This window comes from Corylus avellana, chromosome ca1 (assembly GCF_901000735.1).
Source record: "Corylus avellana chromosome ca1, CavTom2PMs-1.0".
Lineage (NCBI taxonomy): Eukaryota > Viridiplantae > Streptophyta > Magnoliopsida > Fagales > Betulaceae > Corylus > Corylus avellana.
Window position 1 is genome coordinate 28,013,028 of NC_081541.1, and position 16,636 is coordinate 28,029,663.

At 36.9% G+C, this 16,636-nt stretch overlaps 2 protein-coding genes across 3 annotated transcripts in view; both read left to right on the top strand.

Moving 5' to 3' along the window:
• Positions 1-181, top strand: part of LOC132168784 (kinesin-like protein KIN-12D) — an 895-nt gene extending 714 nt beyond the window's left edge. The window contains exon 3 of the mRNA XM_059579821.1: positions 131-181. Within this exon, the coding sequence (XP_059435804.1) occupies positions 131-181 (51 nt within the window). The remainder of the gene's footprint in view (positions 1-130) is intronic.
• On the top strand, positions 74-16,244 carry LOC132184542 (kinesin-like protein KIN-12F). Of its 2 annotated transcripts, XM_059598217.1 has the most exons (38): positions 77-130; positions 206-899; positions 1,117-1,272; positions 1,369-1,452; positions 2,678-2,797; positions 2,895-3,008; positions 3,096-3,188; positions 3,364-3,524; positions 3,620-3,694; positions 3,777-3,864; positions 3,947-4,005; positions 4,134-4,197; positions 4,303-4,368; positions 4,452-4,640; positions 5,532-5,636; positions 5,724-5,959; positions 6,141-6,210; positions 6,309-6,374; positions 6,615-6,659; positions 6,740-6,819; positions 6,962-7,043; positions 7,247-8,944; positions 9,062-9,508; positions 9,881-12,643; positions 12,729-12,836; positions 12,910-13,031; positions 13,121-13,208; positions 13,361-13,435; positions 13,606-13,848; positions 13,974-14,072; positions 14,316-14,390; positions 14,481-14,539; positions 14,636-14,747; positions 14,855-14,965; positions 15,136-15,306; positions 15,417-15,482; positions 15,596-15,706; positions 15,909-16,244. In XM_059598217.1, the coding sequence occupies exons 2-38, from the start codon at positions 207-209 to the stop codon at positions 16,044-16,046; spliced, it is 9,132 nt and encodes a 3,043-aa protein (XP_059454200.1). In that variant the 5' UTR covers positions 77-130; position 206; the 3' UTR covers positions 16,047-16,244. The 2 variants fall into 2 exon arrangements, with proteins under 2 accessions (XP_059454209.1, XP_059454200.1); XM_059598226.1 differs by having other exon boundaries at positions 74-899; positions 14,487-14,539.
• The last annotated feature ends 392 nt before the right edge of the window (positions 16,245-16,636 follow it).

A 16,636-nucleotide genomic window follows, 5' to 3' on the forward strand; every position in this document is an offset into this window, starting at 1 on the left:
ATCTACCACTACATTTCCACGAAACAAACCCTACAGGGAAAGAAAGCCACCTGAAAACTCAGCTCGGTTTTCAGCAAACAATTTCAGGAATTCAACGTCTTGGGATTTTGTTTTCAATTTCCTCTTTCAGGTACACACACTCCCATTCACATTCCACGGAACTCACTTTCCCATAACTTAACAAAGATTTCCAATTTCTTGTTAGAATGCTGAGAGACTTCAAATTCCTTCGCCGGAATTCCGGTAAGAACGAGGAGATTGAGAATGTGCCCGTAAACCCTCGGGATTCGTCGGGGATTCAGAACGGACCCGACTCGTCGAGGGCTCCGCTGAACGCAATCCAAGAGCCGATTCAAAACCCCAAGCCGGAACAGGAAGTGGGGTTTAGGAGTAAGATTGAGAGGACTCCAACTAAGGCCAAGGGGAAAACTTCGGATCCCACATTGCCTCCTCTTCGCACTCCGGACAAGCATGGCGTCGGGTTCTCAGGGAAGAGTCATTTTGGGTGGGCTCAAAAGCACGATACTGGTTCTGTAACTGGTGACTTGCGCGACGATGGAAGCAATTCTTCTGTACAAGTAAGAGGAGGGGTTGGAACTGGAAATGGGGGTTTGGTTAGTATGACTCCTCGAACGGCTCGGACGGTGGGAAGGGCTACTTCGGGTTATTCTGAGAGCAATTCGATGCAAAGCACGCCCGCTAAGAGTGTTAATAAGCCTCCGAATTTGGGGATTCGGAGTAGGGTTGATGGAAATGCCAGTGCTCGAACTGGGAACTTTTCTGCATTGTATAAAGGGTTGCCGATAACTTGCGGTCCACCTACAGTTGTTAATACTGTGGAAGTGCCTTACTTTGAGCTCAGGGAAGAGCCTTCATTCTGGATGGAACACAGTGTACAAGTAAGCTTCATTTGGAGTCCCATTTCAAATTTCATGGTTTCCCAATTGTGTGACAGTGTTTTGAATCTGTTGAGTAATGTACTGAAAGAGTGGTAGCAGATTTTAATTTACTGATATATTTGTATATTCTTTTCTCTTCTTATGACAATTGAGGAGAACACTGAGTTGGGTTTGTAGAATTTGAAAATTTTAACTAATAGCTTGTTTATTTATTAAGGTTATTATACGTGTTCGTCCTCTCAATAGCATGGAGAAGAGTACAAATGGCTACAACAGGTGCTTGAAGCAAGAAAGTTCTCAAACAATTACTTGGATAGGGCAACCAGAAAATCGATTTACGTTTGACCATGTAGCATGTGAAACAGTGGACCAGGTCTGATTAGAGATAACAAAAGATTAATGATATGTGATTGGTTATTTAATTTTGCTAAAATCATTTGTTTACTGTTGTTTATTGTTGATTTTACAGGAGACGCTTTTTAGAATGGTTGGTCTGCCAATGGTAGAGAATTGCCTGTCTGGGTACAATAGCTGTATGTTTGCCTATGGCCAGGTATTTCCCCAAAATATACGATGTTAACATCACATGGCAGTTAATTTCTAAATGTGATTGGTAACTCAACATATGTACTGTCCCTATAGGTCTTGACACTAGGTTAGAATTCTAGCTCTTTTAGAGTGGTTTAATTACGTAGATATGGCATGTTGACTTTGAAAGATGGAGGTTTGCATACTTGATTCATTGTTTAGTAGAAGATAGTTACACTGCTGTTGCCCAAAATAGGTGTTGGATATGTTGTCATGGTAATTGAGTGTTAATGACTTGCCACCTAATTTTACCCCCAAACTGATTTTCATATTTTCAGTTTGATTTGTACACATCTCAATAAGTAGTGACTATCTAATTTTTCAAATTGTATCCTGTAGCACACACATGCTAATGCATATAATTGACACTATGAGGATGTAACCACCCAAGAAAAAGCTCTAGTCACATATGCGTTATCACTCAGAAAAAGACTAGTCAATTCGGAGCTTCTTTATAATCACTTATAAAACTCAGTTTTACATAGTAAGCAAGCAATGTGAGACTTAGCATTTATTAGTGTCTTTTATAAACCACCAACTCTAGCGTATTCCCAATATGGGATCTTGGTGTTACAAGCTCCCTCTTTTAAACTTTTGACGTTCTTGTTAGGGCCACGTTATGTGGTGTTGACAATATCACATGGCATTACAACCTGGCTCTGATACTATTTGTACCAACCCAGAGAAAAACGTTATCCATGTTTAAGCTATAACCCTAGAAGGACTTGTCAATTTAAAGCATACCTAGAATCACTTATAAACCCCAGTTTCACTTAGTAGGTAAGCAATGTAGGACTTAACACCCATGAGTGTCTTTTATAAATCACCCAGTCTATGTGGACTATTAATTTTCCCAATATAGGATCGTTGTGCTACAAGGGACATCTATCTGCCTGGGCAAAATACTGAAGACCATTTTTTTTTTAGTAATTTTTTTTTTTTCCTATTAAAATCAGAAAAATTCTGCATCATATAATCACTTTTTGCCAATCAATACATCTGGACTGTTGGCAAATGCTCCAGTATTCTTTTAATTTCTTGGAATTGAATGATTGTTTTCAATTTAACCATAACAAGTTTAGCCAATAAGATACATTTTTTTTTTTTAAAGTTTCAATTATAATTGAAACATTCCTTTTCTTTTTTAAAATTCCAAAACCCATTATAAATGTGCAAGTTTGGTCATGCAGACAGGAAGCGGGAAGACATTTACAATGCTTGGAGAGATTGAAGATTTAGAAGTCAAGCCCAGTCCACATCGTGGAATGACACCACGCATTTTTGAATTCTTGTTTGCAAGGATCCAAGCAGTAATTTTAGCACTTTTTGCTGCTTTGCCTTCTAAAATATGCTTAAGCATGTATATTTTGGTCAGTATATGTTTCTTATTCATTCTTCTTATTTTAGGAAGAGGAAAGCCGAAAAGATGAAAAACTAAGCTACACTTGCAAGTGTTCTTTCTTAGAGATATACAATGAACAAATTACAGATCTCCTTGATCCCTCATCTACCAATTTGCTGGTAAGTTTAGTTGTTTTCTACGTGCATGAATGTACTTTCCTTCATGCTGTTCTTAACATTTGTTTGCTTGTTTTTGATATTTAATAGCTCCGGGAGGATGTTAAAAAAGGTGTCTATGTGGAAAATCTCTCTGAATTTGAAGTTCGGACTGTGAGCGAAATTCTAGGGCTTTTAACTCAGGTTACTAATCTTTGAACTATAATATTCAGTTTGAGGCAGCTTTGTGTGTGTGCGCGCGCGCATGTGTGCATGTTGCATGTGTGCATATGTACACATGTATAGGAGAATAAATGCACATTCTTGCTTAAATATTGTGGTTTCTCAAACAAGGTAATTTGTGGTTTTTTGCCCATAGGGTTCTTCAAATAGGAGGGTTGCAGCTACAAATATGAATAGAGAGAGTAGTCGTTCACACAGTGTATTTACGTGTGTAATTGAGAGTCGATGGGAAAATGATTCCACAACTAACCTTCGGTTTGCAAGACTAAACCTAGTTGATCTTGCTGGTTCAGAGAGGTAAGGCATCATACCTGAGCTTGTTCAACTATATATACTTTAGCATATAATTGAATAATGTTCTGCCTTGCTAACCTATTTGTTATCCATAATAGGCAGAAAACTTCAGGTGCAGAGGGTGAGCGTTTGAAGGAAGCTGCTAACATTAATAAATCATTGTCTACTCTGGGGTACTATTATCTAACACCTATCATGTCATTATGATTTAGGCCTTTGTTATTAATATTGTGGATGTGCATTTGTATTTTACAGTCATGTAATAATGGTTCTAGTGGATGTTGCACATGGGAAGCTAAGACATGTTCCTTATAGAGATTCAAGGCTAACCTTTCTTCTTCAGGTTATTTGTAACTCCTTTTCCTCTGCCTTTATTATTTTTATGTTCCTTGGTCATGATGTTAGAATTGGAAAAAAAAATGCAGGATTCACTTGGTGGAAACTCAAAGACAATGATAATTGCAAATGTCAGCCCTTCTATTTGGTTAGTTCACATGCTTTAAACTGATTTTCTTTCATTTCGACTTAGACACTTGGTTAGAAAATGAAATAGACCTGTTTTTTTTTTTTTTTTTCTTTTTTCTTATTTTGTTTTATCTTTATCTCTTCCAGTTGTGCGGCCGAAACATTGAACACTCTTAAGTTTGCTCAGAGAGCAAAACTTATTCAGAACAATGTAAACTTCTTTCTGTTAGCAGTTCAGTATGGTGAAATTTCTCAAAGGCATCCATCTGTTTGCTGACTAATATATATATATATATATATCTCATTCATGGTGTAGGCTGTGGTGAATGAAGATTCTATGGGGGATGTTATTGCACTACAACACCAGATACAACTTTTAAAGGTGATATTCAATCTTTTGTTTAGTTGTAAGTTCTTAAGTGTCAAATGGTTCTTATTCAAAATCATTGGGTGATTTTGGAGCAGGAAGAGCTTTCTATCCTTAAACGTCAGAATGTCTCCAGATCTTTGTCATTTGGTTTGACAAGTGTCAAAGATACAACAGAAGAACAAGAACATGCTTGTACAACAAACATACACAACATGGATGAACAACGGATTGATGGTTTGCTGGGGTATGAATCCAAGGGCATTGTTAGATTGTCTACCAAACAGGTATATTTTTCTATGCTAGGCTTAAATCACCAAGGCTATGTTTGGCAATGGCCAAAAAATAGCCTCATACTATTCATCTAAAATTCAACTTCCAAGATTCTTACTTTTTACATCACATCAATCACTTACTACAAAACAAAAATTTTTCACTTTTCCATACTAAATATTCTTAGTTTTTCCCACATCAATCAAATTTTACAAATGAAAAAGCCAAACAAAGGCCAAAAGCCATTCCCAAAAAGAGCCCAATTGTCTCAAAAGTTTAAATTGATAAAAAAAGATGAATTTAATAATTCAATTAATATTTCAACACTCTTTCTCATTTGTAAGCTCAAGCTTTGCCTTAATAAGTGAGATTCAACATTGGAACATTCAATTGAAATAGGAAGTAAAACTGTGGAGTCAGGATTCAATCAATGATCTTTGTTCTAATACCATGTTAATTACTAGTTGGTGAAAAAAATTAAACTGAATAGGAAATTATGAATTTAATCATTTAATTAATATTCTAACAACTTATATGTAAAAAAAAAGCTAGAAGGATAGATATGTGATGGTTGAAGAATGTAATTAGTTTGTCCTTCTTTGTCTTTTATCCATTTGTCTTCTTGTTGTTGGTGGTATTTTTTTTGAAATTATTATTATTATTATTAAAGATTTGAGTAAGTGGAAGCTATTTGGTTTGAAATACATGATAGAGTAGGCATCCTATATGTATGCCATATATAGGTATCCTGGGTAGAAATTAACTCTTAGATTCCCTCATTTTCATCTGCTTATTTTTCATTTCATTTGCTGTTTCTAGTGGACCTTAGCGATCTCAAACTTACAATGAACTTGGTTTTCCTTATATTACTGATTATAATATGCCACTGCATAATGATAAATTAGTTGAAATCTATGGAGACAACACTTGCTGGTTCCTTGAGGAGGGAACAGATGGCAGAAATTTCTATCAAGCAACTTGATGCTGAAATTGAACAGTTGAACCGCTTGGTACGTTTTTTTTTTGGAGCCTTTTTTCTTTTTGGAGTTTGTTCCCTTTCAAAAGTGATCTAATGATCAGCATCTATTGCTTCTTAGGTTCGTCAAAGAGAGGAAGACACCAGGTGTAGTAAAATGATGCTCAGGTTTCGGGAAGACAAAATTCAAAGAATGGAGTCACTTCTTAGAGATTCTATTCCTGCAGACGCTTACTTACTGGAAGAGAATAGAGCGCTATCTGAGGAGATTCAGCTGCTTCAAGCTAAAGTTGATAGAAATCCTGAAGTAACTCGCTTTGCTTTGGAGAATATAAGGCTTTTAGACCAACTTAGAAGGTATTATACTTGCAATAAATACTATTATTGTTGTTTCTTTTTCTGTTCTTTTCTTCTTGTTTTGATATTATTCTTGTTGTTGATTTGATTAGTATTATTAGTTTCTTCAAGAACAAACGACACAACATGCTTTTTTACCCCATTTTTTTTTTAATTAGTTTCTTTTTTGTGGCATTTATAGATTTCAAGAGTTTTATGAAGAAGGGGAGAGAGAGATACTGCTGGCTGAAGTGTCCACACTGCGGGATCAGGTGTTTATAGAATCTAATGCAAACTGTGGTATTTTTTTTTTTTTTTGGTCTGGAATGTTGTTTGGAAACCTATATAAACTAAAAGCCTTTGTCTGCAGTTGCTTCAATTGCTTGGTGAGAACTCTAAGCAGCATAATGATCCAAATTTTAGTATGCAACCCAAGGTTGGTAATTTTGATTGCCTTATTTAAGTTTTTGTGCATTTCATTCCTTAGGCATCTAATTTCATTTTCAGAAATATGGTACATATGATGGAAATTGCTGCAAAGTGGTTTCCTTCACCTCATTCTATTGAAGAAACAAATTTAGGACTAGAAATTTTGAATTCAGTTCTTTGTCCTTTGATTTTTTTACCTGTTGTTTTTGGCCCCCATAATTTTTTGTTTTTTTTTATTCTCGTACAGGAAACTTCGTGCATCAGCAACGAAAAAGATTTTCTCCACCTGGAGGTTGCACTTTCTGTCTCTATGTGTAACATATTTTCTATTTAGTGCTTACTAATTTCACATTTTCTCTTCATTGGTTTCAGTTGAAAAACACTCTTGGCAATTTAGAGGAATGCAGGCGACAATTAAACTCTTGCTTAGATGATAATGCAAAACTCAGAAGGTGAGAAAGTTTTATCCTCATACCCAAGTTCATTTACTCCCATTTTCAACTTCGTTTAGCTTTGTGTTTGCAGATTGAAGCCTCTGATCTTTCAGTAACTTTCCTAATCTTTTATGCAAATTGTTTCCCCCATATTCTGCAGGGAATTAGATGATGTACGCTCTATGTTAGAGAATATCAGATCTGAACCCCATGAACATGATGCCATCTTTAAGACAACAAAGGTATCTTTTTCTTTATTGTTTACATAAATTTATGGAAAAATAAAAAGAGAAGAAAAGCCTAGATGAGAGAGATTACAAAAGGAATCTTGATAAAATGACCTCTCATGAGCCTAGTTTTTTGATTGTATATGATTACCAGTAGATTGTCCCTTATTACTTTTTAATAGATATGTATGATAATAAGTGGTAAAAAAATTTCTCAGGATTCATTAAAAGGTCCAGCTGTTGAAGATCAGGTGTTCAATGCAGTCCAAAATGAGAACTTGGATGGGAACCATGAATCTCTGCTGACAAAACACGCAGAAGAAATGGTGAATTTGCAGCTGGAACTGGATATACTAAAGATAATTATCAAAGAAGAGAGGTCATCTTGTAATGAAATCGGGGAAAGGGCAATGTGCTTTAATAGAGATCTTCAGCTGGCGAAAGAAAAACTTTTATTGACAAGTAAACAGTATGATGATGCAAAAAGTGAATTGGAAGAGGCAAAGTCAGTCATTGAAGCTCTTGAGTCACAACAAATTCTATCGATTAATGAGATGGAGGACCTGAGGACTACCAACAACCATTATCTGCAGCTTTCGAGTAAACAGGAACTTGAAATTATGGCTTTGAAGGAGCAGCTTGGTTTTAAAGAGTTGCGATGTCACTCACCTTCAACCCATACTGAGAGTGACAACTCCCCCTTACAGGTGAAATTGAAGAGGATGCAAGCCTCTCTTGAAAAGGCCAGGAGACTAAATAATTGGTACCAAGGTGACCGTGCTCATCAGGTGTCCAATGAAAAAGAAATGGATGAAGTTCGCAGCCAGGTTGAGGCTGAGACTGCTGAAGTGATTGTCTGTATGCAGGAAGAACTTGGGATACTTCAGCACCAAGTCCAAGAGAGTCATTTGAAAGAAATGGAGATGAAAAAGGCTGCAACACTTATGGAGACTGAATTGAAAGAGGTTCAGGAAAAACTCTACCTCATAGCTGAAGATAACAAAAGCTTGACTCAAAAGCTAGAAGAGAAAGATAGGGAACTGATAACTTTATCTGAAGAATGGGAACTGTTGACCTGTGAGATTGAAGAAGTTCTTGCTGATGGGCGTGAGTCACTCATCAATGCCTCTGATCAGCTTGAACTCATATCAAGTTCCTTTCCACAGAAAAGGATTTGGATATCTGACCAAGTTGGCAGGATGATCAGAGTCATCTCTGAAAAGGAATTATTGATTGAAGAACTAAGAAGATGTTTAGAGGATACAAACAATAAAAAAAGTGATGTGGAGTGCATGCTGAAGTCTTTGAGAGGAGCAGCACTGGCTATTACAGAAGCACACCAGCAGGAGTGCAGTGAAAAGGAGAAAGAAATCCTCCAGTTGACGTCAGAGTTGATTACACAGACATCTACAATAGCAAAGCTGGAGGACAGAATAAAACTGGCAGAAGATCAGATTGGAAAATCATCAGTTTGCGCAACAGTTGCTTTTGTTATTGTCAATAGATTATCAGAAATTAATCTTAGTCATGTTGCTGCATTAAAGCACAATGATTTCCAGCTTAGTCAATCAGCAGAGATGAACTTGAGGAAGGATGCCATTCTCAATGATCAAGCTCGTATGATTGAAGAAGCAGAGAAGCAGAAATGGTCTCTGAGGGGGGAAGTAGAAGAGTTGGAGGGAAACTTTACTAAAGTAAGAGAACAGCTTTCTGAGGAGCAGGGGCGTTCTTGTGCTATGGAACAAAACCTAAAAGCTATTGAAGAGAATGACATTTTGATGACAAGGGAGAAACTTGCTGAGCTAAAATCAGGCGTATCCACACTCAGGTCTTGCATGAGCACATATGTCGAGCATTGTGGAAGTCCTGCTAGGGATGATTCACAAGAAGTTTGTAATGGAGATGGTGAAGGACGGGTAAGCTTCTTGCCTATTGGTAGACGGCTTTAACTTTGAGGTTAATTCACATCTATGTGGTAGTTGAAGTCTTTTACGGTGTTTGTTTTAATAATTGCTAATCTGGAATTGTTGCAGACAGATACTGAAATAAATCAACTAGACTTAAATTTCGTTGAAGAACAGAGAGTTGATACATCTGAATATTCTAAAGTGGAGAAGAGTGTGTGCCACAAGTCATATGATGGGAAGAATATGAGATGTAAAAGCATTTACAAGGATGTGTGTAATAGAGATGTTACCATTATACTTTTGAAAAAGGAAATAGAATTTGCCCTTGAAAGCTTGATGGAGGTGCAAGCTGAGATGGTGAAACTACATGACGAGAAAAAGCAGATGTGGATATCTGAGAAACAGAGTCAGGAAAGCATGAAATTTCTTATAAGTCAGGTACTGACACTGGAATCAGCTATGAGTGACTTTGAAAAGCAATTTAAACTCAAGATGGAAGTTTTCAGCCATAGACTAAATGCATTTGAAAAAACTGTGGAAGATGCTGGGTTTCAATGGTGTCAGACTAAAGAGGTAACAATGTTTCTATATTTATTATCTCAAAAAACTATCTCCTATAGTTTATGCTTAGTTCAAATTTCATTCCTTAGTTGGGTATGTTGAAACGGACATATGATACCCTTCCACACACCTCCATCAACTTTGTATTGTTCTTACGTTTTTTTTTTTTTTTTTTTTTTTTAATTTTTTTTGGGAAGTAGGTGGGATATCTCTAAAGAAAAATTATCCTTTTTTATTGCACAATTTCCTTGTTCTGTTCGGTTCTTTCTCTCTTGCTTAAACTTAATGCGGTTGGACGTACTAGATCTAGTGTCAATTAATTTGTTTCTCGATTTTTTTAGAACCAAACAACTCAAACAACCTTTTCCTCACATGCTCTTGCAGTTGCTTGAACTTGAAGTTGGTGATGCAAGGATGGTTGCAGCCCAGAAAGTCGCAGAGGCTTCCTGTATCATTGCCAAATTTGAAGAGGCCCAAGATACTATTGAAGATGCAGATATTATGATTAATAAACTAATGATAGCAAATGAACAAATGAAGCTTGATATAGAAAGGCTGAAGGAAATGGAAGTCACATTAGTCAATGACAGGAGTCTATTAGTTGACGAGGTTCAGAGCTTGCAGGCCATCAATGATTTGAAGCATCAGCAGTATGAAAACCTTGAAAAGCAGCTTGGCGCACATTTGACAGAAACAAGGGATCAGGTTATGGAGCTTGAGGGTATCATCACAGAGTTGAAGACTACATTTGACAAAAACTTCATGTCTTTAGGCTGTGAATTCCACTGCACGAAGTCTCTGCTTTTAAACTCCACAAAATCAGTGCGTTCATGGCTTGAGGATGTCTGGTCTCAAATAATTGTGAAGGACAGTGCTGTGTCAGTGCTACACCTCTGTCACATGGGAATTTTGTTGGAAACAGTCACTGGGCTGAATGCAGAGAATGGTTTGCTTCAACATGGTCTGTGTGAATCAAACTCTGTTATAGCTGATTTGAGGGAACACAATGTTAAGTCAAAACGAGAGCTTGATATGTGTAGAATCCTCAAGGGGAAACTACTGGCTGATATCAAGAACAGTTTTGATAAAATTTCAAGGAAAGAAGAGGAAACTGGGGAGCTCAGTGTCAAGGTAACCTCCTTTGAGAAACAAATATCAGACCTTCAGCTCCAAGAGGAGTTGATGTTGGAAAGGTCTAATTATATGGGATCTCAGCTTGTGATTTTGATGAAGGAGTTGGACCTGAGTAACACTGATGCTTTGGCATACCTCCTGAATCAGGAGAAAATGCTAAAATATAAAGAGGAGGTCCTCGAATCTCAGGCTGATTTTTTCATGGTAGATTGGTGCTCTAAAGAATTTGAGTCACTTATTTTGGCTTCAGAATTAGAAGAGATGGCTCTCCAGAAAGCTGATGCAGAAACCCACCATATAAAGTGTTGTTCAGTCCTTGAGAATTTCAAGAAAGAAATAATTTTTCTCAAGGTTGACGCTGAGTTGAAACTTAAGCTTCTACTGGACCAGGATATTGAGGTTTCCCTTCTACAAAAAGAAATTAGAGAGGCAAAAATAGAGAGGAAGGACCTGTTGTTAAAGCTGAATCAGAGCAATTTAAGAATTTCACAGATGGAGGATGTAAACAAGGCTCATGAACAGGACATTCTGTTGCTAAAGGATGTTGCTTGTTCAAATGATAGATTGAAAGGTGAGCTTGGTGAAGTGAAGGAAACAATGGTGAGGCTGTTGAGTCAGCTTCAAGCACGTGAAGCAGAATATGAAAATCTACTCAACGATTTCAAAACTAAGGAAACAGCATTAGAATTTTCTTCCAGTCAAATTTCTGCCCTTGATGAAAAAAATCAAGCATTGCAGAAGAATATTTGCATGCTGGAAAGTTTGTCAAGTGGGCTTCAAAATGAGTTGGACATGAAAAATGCAGAGCTAAGCAGAACGAGCAGCTTGGGGGACGAGAATGAGTCATTGAAAAGTGAGATAATGAAGTTGAAGGCTGAAAACAGGTTGGTTCTTCAAGACATAGAGGAAAAAGGTTTTGATTTGGAATCATATTCGAGCCGCATAGATGTCTTTGATAAGGAAAATCACAGGTTGCAAAATGAAATATTCGTTTTGGAGACTCGTATTGTCAGACTACAGACTGATCTAGAGATGAAAAATGCTGAATTGAATGAACTCCAACATTCTCAATCTGTTATTCTTGAGGATTTATGTTCAAAAAGCCGGGACTGGCAAGAAAATGATGACAATCTGAATTCAATGAAGGAAGAGAATACTTTCTTAAGAAATGAACTTTGCTTCCAGAAGAAAAGTACGCATAGAGTCCTCTCTGTCTTGAGCTTGAACATTATGAAATGGGTTAATACAGTGGAAACTGTCGATATGATGGGTAGCAGATTACTTAACATACTGAATGAAAAAAGCTCTTCAATTGCGGATAAAATGTCCCAAGAGATATCAGAAAACATAGAGAGGACATCTAAGTTCATAGAAGAGCTTGACTGCTTGGAGTGCCATGCTAAAGAGCTGGTATCGGAAAATTTGACTCTCCATGCTGAGCTATTACGAAAGGATGATGTTTTAAAAGGACTGTTATTTGATCTGAGCTTGTTGCAAGAATCTGCATCTAATAACAAAGATCAAAAAGACGAAATTGAGGAGATGGAGGCTTCTGTGGAGGCACTAGAAGATGAGCTTGCAGTAAAAACAGGTGAGCTTGATGGGGCTCTTGCTAATAGCCAAGTGCTTGAAGCTCAGTTGCAGGACAAAGTAGACATAATCTCTTTGCTCGAGTTGGATCTTACAAAAGAACGTGAGTCTCTAAAAATGCTTTCCAGTGAAAATCTGGAGCTGAGAGCTCATATTGAAGATGCATTGGCAGCACAAAGTTCTCTAGAGGAGGAATTAACAGAGAAAAAGAATATAACTGAGAGTTTGGAAATGGAACTGTCAGAAATGAGTAATGCTCTTGGCCAAATGAATGATTTGATTGAATCCCTTACGAGCAATATGAATGAACTTGCTAGTGAGAGGGATCTTCTCCAGGATGAGGTGGATAGTTGGAAAGAAAAGCTTGAAATGGCACAAGCACTTGCTGATGAAAATGAAGCGATTGCTGTGGAAGCTCGACAGGTACAATCTAGTTTAAGACTCAAACTTTGTGAAATACTTGATTGTTTTTCATGTCCTAAACATTAATTTGTTGCATCAACTTCAGGTAGCTGAGTCAAGAATGATCTACGCTGAGGACAAGGAAGCCGAGGTGAAGTTATTAGAGAGATCTGTTGAAGAGCTAGAATGTACTATAAATGTATTGGAGAACAAGGTAGTTTTGTATTAATTACACATTCCTCTTGTGCTTTTATTGTTATCATGCCTCACTGGTCCCCACTTTGAAGGTTAACATTCTTAAAGAAGAAGCCGAACGACAACGGTTGCAAAGAGAAGAGCTGGAATTGGAGCTCCATGCTGTAAAAGATCAGATGCAGAATGTTAAAAATACTGACTCTGACATGAAAAGGTCAAATAAATTATTCCTAAATATTCAATTGGATGCAAATATGCTTGTTTAGATTATGCATGGTTGCTGAATTATCACTTAAATTATAGGTATTTAGATGAGGAAGAGAAAAACCTCCAAGAAGCCATAACGCATACACAACTTCTTGAGAGGGGTATAGCAGAAAAGGACGCAGAGGTGATGTTTTCTGTTGCACCTCTAGTTCAATTATCTATAACATTTTTTTGAGCCGCTGATAATTAAACCGAGATTTCTACCAACTTTGAAACTCAATTGTTTTTAATGTGGGTTTAGCATTAGAAATTTATACTTTTGTCATTATCCAACAGATTGGCCAACTCAAAGCACACATATCTGAGCTAAATTTGCATGCTGAAGCACAGGCTAGTGAATACAAGCATAAGGTATGCCAGCAATTAAGATTTGTTAGATTTCTTGTCCTGTAAGGAAGTTGGATGTCATCTATAGAACTAGAATTTTTTCTGCTGTAAAGAGGTGTAGCTTCCATAGGACTAGTTTCTTGTTTCTTCCCAGAGTTTGCCACAATTATTTGAACTATGAAATTTGTTAACAGTTCAAGGTATTGGAAGCCATGGCTGAGCAAGTCAGGCCCGAAGGACATTCCACCCATGTCATGAATTCTTCATCAAACAAGTTAGAGAAGTATGCCACAAAGTCTAGGGGCTCTGGTTCCCCTTTCAAATGCATCGGATTGGGCTTGGCACAGCAAATAAAATCTGAGAAGGATGAGGAGCTTACTGCTGCAAGGCTGCATATTGAAGAGCTTGAATTTTTGGCAGTAACCCGACAGAAAGAGGTAGCCTTTCCGTTATGATGAGGATTCAGCGAAATCTACTGTACATTGGAGATATGCATTATTCTATTGGCCATTCATTTTCTGTACTTTTTCCAAGATAGTCACATTTATACTCCGCAATGCAGATATTTGCACTGAATGCCAAATTAGCTGCTGCTGAGAGCATGACACATGATGTGATTAGAGACCTACTGGGAGTAAAGTTGGATATGACGAATTATGTGGTAAATTTGTGAATCCTTTCTTCCACTCAGTGGTGTCTTTTGTTACATACTGTAGCTCAGAATATATGTGGTATGAAGATTATTAAATTGATTTTTTTTTTAAGTTGGTTAAGTTGCAATAGCACCACTTTCAAGAGGGGGAAATAAAGAAAAATGAACAATCAAAAAATCACTTCCAGATATTTTATTCTTAAGTGTCCACAATTATGCTCATCTCTCACCTTTCAAATTTTGTAATGCTAGTCACTGATGGATAATGAGCAAGTGCAGAAGATAACTGAGAAAGTTCGACTTCATGGTTTAGAATCTCAAGATAAGGTATTTTCATTTTTAATATCGCTAAAAATAGGTTCAATTACTTTCACTTTTCATGAGTTTTTGTTATTCTGAATTGCATCTTTCATTCAGGAGCAGGAGGTACTTAAGCTAAAGAAGCAGCTTAATGAATTCATTGAGGAAAGGCGAGGGTGGGCAATTATTACTTCAAGACTACTGAATATAATCATTATTTTCTTTAGTTTCTTTTATCTTTACTATGTCTAAGTTTGTATGAGCCTTACCAGATGGCTGGAAGAAATTGATCGAAAACAGGCAGAAATAGTAGCTGCACAAATTGCATTGGAAAAGCATCGGCAGCGAGACCAGTTACTTCAAACTGAAAATGAAATGTTGAAGGTTGCAATATTATCTATTTTGGAAAAGATATGGTTCTTGTTAAGAGTGGAATTTTTTTTTTTGGCCTTTTGGTTTTGTGGCCTTACTACTCCCTTTAATCTATGTAGGTGGAGAATGTAAATCATAAGCAGAAGGTGATGGAACTTGAAGGGGAAGTAAAGAAGCTATCTGGGCAGCAAAACCTCCAGCAGCGCATTCATCATCATGCAAAAATCAAGGCAAGAAATTGTCAATTACTTCAAATTCAGTTCTATCAAGTTCTGCAGGTTTAGAACCTTCTGTGGCCATCCATGCCTGTTGTTGAACCACTTGAACGTCATGGAAACATGTACACGTCCCTCTTTCTGATTCAAATCAATGTTGTTGTGGGATTTCAATAATGCAACAGGATGAAAACAACATGCTAAAAATTCAGAATGAAGACCTTAGTGCCAAGCTGCGGCGAACAGAGGTTATTCTCTCACGTGTCAAGGAAGAGCTTGCTCACTTCCGCGCTTCCATAGGAAAGAATCCCTATACTAATTATGATGAGGAGCAACGTTTGAGTATCAAACTGAAGGTTAGTAAACATGCACACTCAACACACCCAGAGAAAGAGATATGTGGGTATGCTTAGCTTAACCAGTACCTAGAGTTGAAAGGCTTAACAGTCAACTGGATTTGCCGCAGGAAACTGAGGAGGAGAAGGTGCAGTTAGCACATAAGTTATTGGGCTTGTGTACCAGTGTTCTAAAGGTCTGTGAGAAGTGATTCGCTAATTTTTTCTTCTCAGCAATGAAAGGGATGGACCAAAGATTTAGTTGCTAACACATTCTGGAATTATTATCTTATTTATTCTTAACTTTCAGGTAGCTGGAATAAGAAAACGAGCACCCAATATTAGCCCTGAAGAGGCCTTGGAGCAGCTCAAAAATAGATTTTCTTCACTGGAAAGAGAATTGCAAGAGTTGAAGTATAAGGTAAACAGAATACATACATTTGGTTTTCTAATTCAATTGGTTTCTAAAAAGAACACACACACACACACACACACATATATATATATATATATATATATATATATATTGTTGCAGTTTTAAGTACTTTGCAAGTGATATGTATAGGATAATAAATATGCAGGAACTAATAAAAACATGTAACCATTATATTTTCTTTCTACAGAACAGAATTAGCCATGAAAAAATTCGATTGACTGAGCTCATGCCACAATCTTCACCAATAAACTCAAGGACAGATGAGAATTGTCAAACTCCTAGAAGGCAATCCCAATCTGCATTTCTTTCTGCTTTAGATCGATAAGCAATTAAGCATGCATGATGGGGGTGAGGTAATTGGGGAGCTGTGGTTAGCTTCTTGCTAATTATCATATTATTCTTTGTATGTATATCTTTTGATCGGCCTGTTTGAAGCTGTATATTAATTGTTTTGTAGTGGTGTAAATATTCTCATAATACCCGTATAATTTTAATTTAATGAAAATCAGTATATTGTTTACCATTTTGTATTTGCTGGTTGAACAATTTAATCAAATGAGCCAAATTCTTTTGTACTTGTGTAACTGCCCCCATTAAAATTAAATCTGTATTAATAGTTCACTTCCAACTTGCAAATGGTTGGACTAAGCCATTTGCAAGAACTATGTTAATAGTTCTGGTAATATGGACCTCCCTGGCTGCTGACTAAGCCCAGTGGTAACAAAAGTGAAAGACCTTATGGTTTTGCTGTGATACAAAGTTTGATGGAGAGATGCTTTCTGCATGTCCCATTGGGTGCAATGTTTGTCCCAAGGCAAGGCTATACCATATATATATAATAGCCGAAACCCCGCCTAGAATTGCCTATAATTGTGACATGTGGTGTGAATTTATACTTTTTATTTTTAAATGATA

Bases quoted from the DNA above. Each gene is read 5' to 3' on its own strand.
- LOC132184542 (XM_059598217.1), top strand. From the start codon at position 207: ATGCTGAGAGACTTCAAATTCCTTCGCCGGAATTCCGGTAAGAACGAG. The intron at 6,211-6,308 runs GTGTTTATAGAA...CTTTGTCTGCAG, and splicing joins TGTCCACACTGCGGGATCAG to TTGCTTCAATTGCTTGGTGA. The intron at 15,307-15,416 runs GTTAGTAAACAT...GATTTGCCGCAG, and splicing joins GTTTGAGTATCAAACTGAAG to GAAACTGAGGAGGAGAAGGT.